The sequence below is a fragment of the Papaver somniferum genome, chromosome 1, assembly GCF_003573695.1.
Source record: "Papaver somniferum cultivar HN1 chromosome 1, ASM357369v1, whole genome shotgun sequence".
NCBI lineage: Eukaryota > Viridiplantae > Streptophyta > Magnoliopsida > Ranunculales > Papaveraceae > Papaver > Papaver somniferum.
The window spans coordinates 52383067-52390937 of record NC_039358.1 but is presented as its reverse complement, the minus strand read 5'-3'; the positions used below and the strand labels follow the sequence as shown (position 1 = coordinate 52390937).

The following is a 7871-nucleotide window of genomic DNA, read 5'->3' as shown; positions in this document are numbered from 1 at the left end:
AATTAAATTAGGTTAAGGGTAGGTTAGTCATTTCAACGTTTTAGGACACCCTTATCACTTTAGGGAAGGTCGCCTAATAAAATCATGGTCCCCTCAAAAAAAACCATGGTCCCTAAAAAATCATTCAAAAAAAGTAATGACAAACTGGGCCTCAGAAAACAATATTAGCCCATTAATTTCAGGTTTGGGCTATAGCATTTTCAAAAACTTTTTGGGTGAAAAACCGATAGCAGTTCTTCTAGAACGATTTTTTGGGGACCATGGTTTTTTTGGGGGATCATGATTTTATTTTGGGTAAAGGCATTACAAGTAATTTTAGGTCACAGTATATCTAGTTATTTATTTAATACCTAATCTACCCTGTTAATAATTTTAGGTTACGATTAGTGAATGATTTAGTTAAAAACAATTAGTGAGATTAAATTAAAAGATGACTTTATTATTAGTTGAGTAGAATTATTGAGAGAGTAGAGTTTGAGAAGATGAAGGAGAAAAACATGGAAAATAAATTTTTTTTCTTCAATTTACTAAGTTTGAGTATTCAAATGATGAAAACTCATCTGATTCTTCGTCTCCATCCTCTCCTATAATATTTGTTAATCTTCAAAATGATCCGGATTTGAACTGGATTTTGAACAGTTCGGTTACTTTATATGAAGAACAAGTAACCGAACTCATCTGAAGCTGTAGTTAGGTTGCCCCGTGAGATGAACAAGTAACCGAACTCATCTTAAAGTGTAGTTCGGTTACTTGTTCCAAACACGCAGGTTACCGAACTCTCAAATAATAGAATTTCTAGGAGTTACAGCGTTATGTTCGGTTGGTTCTCAACTAACCGAACTTTGATGTACAAAGTTCGATTGGTTCGCAAACTGCATGCACTTTTGATCTAACCGAACTTTACGTAATATAAGAGTATATAAGTTTACAAAGTTCGGTTCTTTCGCAAACTTGAACCTAATAGCTAACCAACCGAACTCTGAGTTCGGTTTCTGCGAGTGAAGTTACCGAACTTAACAAACAAAAAAAATGTGAAGTTCCAGCGTCTATTGGATAAGTTCGGTTACTTTGTAGTTTTAAAAAATTTTGCGAACAATCCGAACTCTATTGGCTAAGTTCGGTTATTTTGGAACTCAACATAGTGGCCACAACAACACAGTTCGGTTAGACTGGATTTGTTTTTTTCGGTTATAAGGGTGGAGTTCGGTTACTTTGTAATTTTAAATTTTTTTGCGAAACAACCGAACAGAGATTTCGGTGACTTAGTTTTAAATCCAATAGAACCAAACTGTTCTTAGTGTTCTTCATTTTCAAGAAGTTCGGTTAGTAATCTAGGGTTTTTTGGAAAATCGACCTAACCGAACATGGCTCTGTAACTCCTATTAAAACCCTATTTTGATGATTTCTATTCGGTTGAAGCAATCAAAATCAAATTAAAGCGAAGGGTTTGTTGGAAAATACCTCTGGAGTGGTCCCATGACAGAATCAGGTTGCGGCTGGCGTCTTTTATACTCGATAAAATTATTATGTAACCGAACTTAATTGTGATTGCATTGATGTTGTTACATTCCTTAAATAGGCGGTGGTGGTGGTGGTGGGAGGAGGTGGTGGTGGTAATCGGTGGTGGTGGTAATCGGCGGTGGTGGGCGGTGGTGGTGGTAATCGGTGGTTGGTGGTGGTGATAATCAGAGGTGGTGGTGGTGGTAATCGGCGGTGGTGGTTTTATATATATATATATAGGTGGTTATTAGGTTGGTTTTAAATTAAATTAGATTAAAGGTAGGTTAGTCATTTCAACGTTTTAGGACACCCCTTATCACTACAGGGAAGGTGGCCTAATAAAATCATGGTCCCCACCAAAAAACCATGGTCCCTGAAAAATCATTCTTCTTCTAACGAAGAGGAAAGGGTTTTTGTCATTTTTGCATCTTGAGTTCTTTCCTTTCAGATAATCTTCAAAGTTCAGAGAACAGCAATGAGGTGAAAGAGCTGGTGATTTCAGTGTTTAGGGATTTATAGAGACAGAGAGAGATGGCACTAACAGCTTCCACAGTAGCTCCATTTAGATTTCAGGTACACAAATTATTTTTCTGGTTCCTTCTTTGTGTTCCTAAATTTTGTTCTCATTGGAAAAGAAACAGTAAGAAATGAAGTTTTGAATTCTAGGGTTTTGAAGAACATGTCTAATTCCATCTAGCACTTGTTAGCTCTGTATACTTTGATGGACACTTTGTGAATGATAAAGAATCAATTTTGCTTAAAAGAATTAAAGATAAACCCTAATTGATTTTTTTTTACTGTATTTTCCTTACATGAATCTATCAGTAAGGATGCATTTGTATGTGATCTTAATGTAGATTGTGATCTTTTCAAACTGGAGTTCAGTTAGTTGGCCTTAGTGTAATAGGAACCCGTTTGTTATCAATTTCAGGCCAAATGTAAATTGTGATCAACTTTGAAATGGTTCTATTTTAACGCAATGTTGTAGCAATTTTGGATTCTAGCCAATCTCAATTTTCTTTCAGGTTACGATTGTTTAAGTATTCCAGTCATCAATACTCATTAGTTAAGAAAACAACCAGGGGATTCATTAGAGATGTTGTCAACATTTTAGATACACAAAATTGGATGATATAGCGTTCCAAAAAAGGAACACACAACCAAAAGAAGAATAGATATATTCATAAGATTGGCATGATCAGCATGACATGGGTTATAACTTGCTTCTCACGGCATCTTACCTTGTATTCTAACTAAGCTGAGTGGACAGTTTGAAAGAGAACCTAATTTCGTGTTGCAATAACGATTGTATCGGGATACCTCTATATATACACACACACATATGCCAGAATATGAGTCAAATTTGTTAATGACTTACAATACAGTTAGTCTCATTCTGTGCACTTCCTTACATGTGATTACTCTTATTACAAAATGGAATTAGGTTCTCGTTAAACTGTCCACTCAGCTTAGTTTGTGGTCTTTCAGTTGTTTACTTTTACTTTGTTCAATTGTACACTTCACAGAATATTCTTGTGGAGGATACTTTTGGGGGCAAGAAGCAGTTTCAAGTTAGTTGATGACCACAAGGAGCATGTTTATAGCACCAATTCTGTCATTGTTTACTATCGTAGGAACAACCTCGGATTAATGGCATTGTTGCATCAATTCTGTCCTTGCTTTGTATGGTAGGAACAACCCTAGGATTAATGTCATTGTCGACGCTATCTATAGCTTGCAACTACTACAAAATCTACTGTGAAATTTTTCCACATAATTCATTGAATGTCATTTACTATGATGGTTTCCGCAGCATCCATCGAATAATATTTTCTATAGATTTCATTGAATACTTTTGTTTGTCCGTAGAGATTTAACCCCATTTGGGAATTATCACTAAAAGCACTTTATACTAAACTCGTCATCAACTTTTGAACAAAAATGTATTTGGTAAGGAGATTATAAAATGCTTTCCTTCAAAAATCACTTCCATTTTCTCTGGTGTATTGATAGAAAAGAGTGTGCAGAGAATGAGACGCTAACTTTATTGTGAGTCATTAGTAAGTTATAAGTTTGACTCATATATCTTTCTTCTTTGATTTTGTGCGTCCTTTTTTTGAGTGTTATAATCCAATTTTGTGTATCTAAATGTTCAGCTAATTGATTTTTATTTATTTTCCTTACATGAATATATGGGTAAGGATGTAGTTGTATGTGATCTTAATATCAGTAGTGAGTTTTACAAGCTGGAGATCAGTTAACACTAGTGTAATAGGAACCCATTTGTTGTCAATTTCAGGCCAAATGCATATAGAGTGATAATATTGGTTAATTTTGAGATGGTTCTATTTCAGCTCAATATTTTGGTTTGTCTATGGAATCTGTTATAGGAATTTTGGGTTCTACCCAATCTCAATTTTCCTCCAGGATATGATTGTTTAGGTAATAGATTCATCGATACTCATTAGTTAAGAGAACAACCAGGGAATTCATTAGAGATGTTGCAAACGAGGTAAAATATAATGGCGACTTTATGGGGTATAGTTGTTACATTGGTTGGGCCGCATTAATTTTCTAATACCTGTGTTGTTATTGGAAGTTTTTATGTGTTATCCACAATTTCGAGTAAATATTTTGGGTTTGTGGATTCAATTTTCATTCAGGATATGATAGTTCAACTAGCCGATTGATCGATAGTTAAGAAGAAACTAGGAAGTATGTAAAATATAATGTGGACAAGCTAAAAATTAAAAAAGTACTGCTAAATTGGTTGCACATCTCTATGTTGTTTTCAGAAATTTCATGGGTTCTACATTGTAATTTGTAATTTGATTAACAAAAAAACACCCCGTAAAAATGTGCCTTTTGACAGCTCTCTTGGATGACCAAGGTTGTGCATACATGGGAACCACTCACTGGTCTCACTCCCTTAGTTGAGGCCAACCCCTTCTGATCATGTAACAATAGTTTTGTTTATTTTTTTTGGCCCATTTTATGATTGTGTTTGATGTGAATTTTTATTGGTTGGAACTCGAACAACAAAGTTTTCGGTTATTCGTGAGAAATTAGTGTTCCTGGAAGTTGTTATCGTAATAGCAATGTTCAAACACATAGGGTGGCTGGCGAATTATGAATTCATTGCATTGGCTTTATTTATCAAACAAAGAAACATGAACCTGAACTATGTAAATGAGTCTGTTCCTTGACTTGGCCATTTTTATCCTTGTTTATGCAGATAAAGCTTTTCGGAAGCCAGAGATTCCCAGTTCAATCGGGCTCTTGTTTGTTACTTTTTCCTAATAAGCATCGTCAAGTAGTTATGAAGTGTTCTGCAAAAGAAACAGGACTTGGGCAATTCAGTGACCCAAGTAAGTTAAAGATGCAATTCGGTGACTTGGGGGACAAGCTGTGGCAGACCTTCCCAGAACCAGTGAAAGAGTTTCCGTGGAAAAGAGCAGAAGATATCATGCTGCAGCGTCTGAAGGAAGCATTGAAATGGTCGATGATTACCCTGTTTGCCTTTAATTCTTTATCAGATATCTTGCTTTCCATCTCAAAAAACAAGGAACTGATGATCCCGTTAGGACTTTTCATTGGATGCGCAGCTGCTGATGTTTTCAAGGAGACTGCAATGGAGCTATTTCCAAGTGTGAGCCTTAAGGTACTCTTTCTACCTTTAGCTTTCTTTCCTTCATATCCTCTTCTGCTGCACCTATTGATGGGTTCCTTGTGGATGCTTCTGTTTGTACAACAGGAAGAAGGCTTAAAGAAGACCCTGGTGGCTGTAGGTGTATTTTTTATTTTTGTTAAAGTTGTTTCGGCCTATTTGGCTTTAAGAGGAAGCTTGTTGCTTTCCCACGTTGGGAATGGTGGGTTGCTGCAGGTTTTGTGGCTGTGGAGAAAATTAAATGAAGTAGATTCACCTTCCTTGGTTGAAAAATCTGAGAAGTAAAGAGTTCCAAATGTTTGATTGTACATGAAAGTAAAATTTTGATCATATTATTATGAAGTTGTTATTACCTCTTGTTTAATATGCCATGTAAATTTATTTTATTTTTTCCAAAAAAACCCACAATAACAGAAATATGACATAAAATGCACAAGACATGAACTGATAACAGATCCCAGTGAACGAGGAGGAGAACGCTTTCCAAAGAAAATACGGTTGTTCATCTCTTTAGGATGACTAATGTGCAGTTAGCTTCATCAGAATCCGCCCTATTCGAGCATAAGAGTAAGCAGAGATGGGCTATCAAGTTCAAAGTTCCATTTACTGTGAGTTTCAGTAGTTATATGAGTTGCCATCGTGCCTGTTCCTTGTACTAGCTTGACCATGCGAAACCTTCTTGATATACTTGATTCAAAGCCTATTCGGTTTGAGCCAAAGTCCATTACCCTGGTGTATTAATCTTCAATATACATTCTTAGGACTTGTTAATGCTTGTTTAGTTTTTATTGTTAATTATTTGTAGTTCGATCAAGGGTATTTAGTAACGGAGGTAAGAGTTGATTATCAGTACGAGACTTCGCTAAGGAGCTAGGAAAGTTAGAGAAGGAATATTTGGTGAAGAATGTGGCCAATAGGACACATCTTAAGAGAAACTTTTATCGGTATAACAATGCTACTCTGACAAAGCACCTACATCCGTTTAATAAACTTCTTACTGAGATAACTATTATGAGAAAACCGAGGATGAGGAACAAGTTTTGTGTCTGTTAAACACTCTTTCTGACATGTATAATTAAGGATTTAATGCACAGAAGCTGACATAGCGAAGAGGTAACTACAGCAGTGCGTAGTGAAGAATTCAGAATGACGGGTTGTGAACACATTGCAAGTTAGGCCGACAATGATGCGCTTCTTGCAAGAGGTCGTTTAACACATGGGGAAGCAGACTAGCGGTCATAAGGTAGAGGGTCATTTAAAAGTAGAATGCATCTGTAGAAAAATGAGTGTGCTCGGTGACATGGCATATGTCATTGCTAGGAATTGTACCAAGTGTAAGAAGATAAAAAGAAAAAAAAAACAATAAGACTGAGGTGAACATTATAAAAGTAAGTGAAGTCTCGAATGAAAATTATGATTTCTCGATGATTATGACACTATCATGTTGTATCATTGTAGATGGTACACGGGTATTAGATTCTGGAGCAATGTATCATATATTCCCACGACGGGACTGGTTCTCAAGCTTCGAAGAACTTGATGAAGAAATACTTATCGTAAATAATGATACTTGCACGGTGATTGGGATTGGTATTGTTCGAATTAAGATGCTTAAAGAGCTGAAGGAGATAAGATGTGTATTTGATGTTAAAAATAATCTAATTTTACTCTGAGCTTTAGAAGATAAGGGCTACAAGGTAGTCTCTAAGAATGTTGTTTTAAAGATAATATATATGTCGATCTATGATAATCATGACCGACATATGACATCACAACTTCTACTACTTGACTGGGAGTACGGTGACAAAGGATGTGTCTATGTATGAACACTTTGATAGTACAGCTATGGAGACTACAAAACTATGTCACATGAGACTTGTATATCTAGGTGAGAAGTCGTTGCATAGATTGAATCAACAAGATTTATTGAAAGGTGTTAATTCTTGCAAATTACAGTTCTATGAACATTATGTGAAGGGCAAGAAAATAAGAATAAGCTTTGTCAGGACAATCGGCAATGCTAGTGGATTATGTTAAAACTGACATTTTGGGTCCCTCCAAGAATGCATCATATTCGGAGGATGCCATTGGTTTGTGATGTTCGTTTATGACTATTGTAGGAACGTAGGGGCATACACCGTGAAGCATAATAGTGATGTCTTAGAAGCCTTCGTGAGGTGAAAAGGCAATTGAGACTCAAACTGGCACAAAGATAAAGGTGCTACGTTTGGACAATGATGGTGAGTAAAAAAGTGATTCTTTGTTGCAAGTATATTAAGATTAGAGAACACAAATGCACGTCATTGTTAAGATGACAACGCAACATAATGGTAAGCTTAATGTATGAATCTTATTTTACTAGAAAAGGTACAATGTATGTTATCTAATATTGTATTAGGTTAAATTTTTTGGGATGAGGCACTTACATATGCATGCTTTGTTATTAATAACTTGATAATAAATGCGGTTAGAAGGTAACTCCAATGAATAAGTGGTATGGTATGATTATGACTCAATTCGTATCTTTGGTTGTCATGCATGGTATCATGTTAGTGAAAAAAAGTTTGATAGTCGTGTTATCAGAGGAATCTTTATGGGTATGAAAAAGTGAGTGAAAGAATTCAAGATTTAGAATCTAGTTGATAAAAAGATATTCATGAGTAGGGATGTAATATTTAATAGATATCTATGGTAAAGTTTTGGG

General features: G+C 35.6%; 1 protein-coding gene across 1 annotated transcript; it reads left to right on the top strand.

Moving 5' to 3' along the window:
• The first annotated feature begins 1914 nt into the window (after window positions 1-1914).
• LOC113328957 lies at window positions 1915-5525 on the top strand. Its single transcript, XM_026575961.1, has 3 exons — window positions 1915-2073; window positions 4736-5161; window positions 5255-5525. The coding sequence occupies exons 1-3, from the start codon at window positions 2032-2034 to the stop codon at window positions 5450-5452; spliced, it is 666 nt and encodes a 221-aa protein (XP_026431746.1). The 5' UTR covers window positions 1915-2031; the 3' UTR covers window positions 5453-5525.
• Window positions 5526-7871: the final 2346 nt, after the last annotated feature.

What these genes read in the sequence shown, in the direction of transcription:
- LOC113328957 (XM_026575961.1), top strand. Translation starts at nt 2,032, where the DNA reads ATGGCACTAACAGCTTCCACAGTAGCTCCATTTAGATTTCAG. An exon ending in TAGCTCCATTTAGATTTCAG is followed by an intron (nt 2,074 to 4,735) that starts GTACACAAATTA and finishes TTGTTTATGCAG; the next exon opens with ATAAAGCTTTTCGGAAGCCA. An exon ending in TTCCAAGTGTGAGCCTTAAG is followed by an intron (nt 5,162 to 5,254) that starts GTACTCTTTCTA and finishes TTTGTACAACAG; the next exon opens with GAAGAAGGCTTAAAGAAGAC.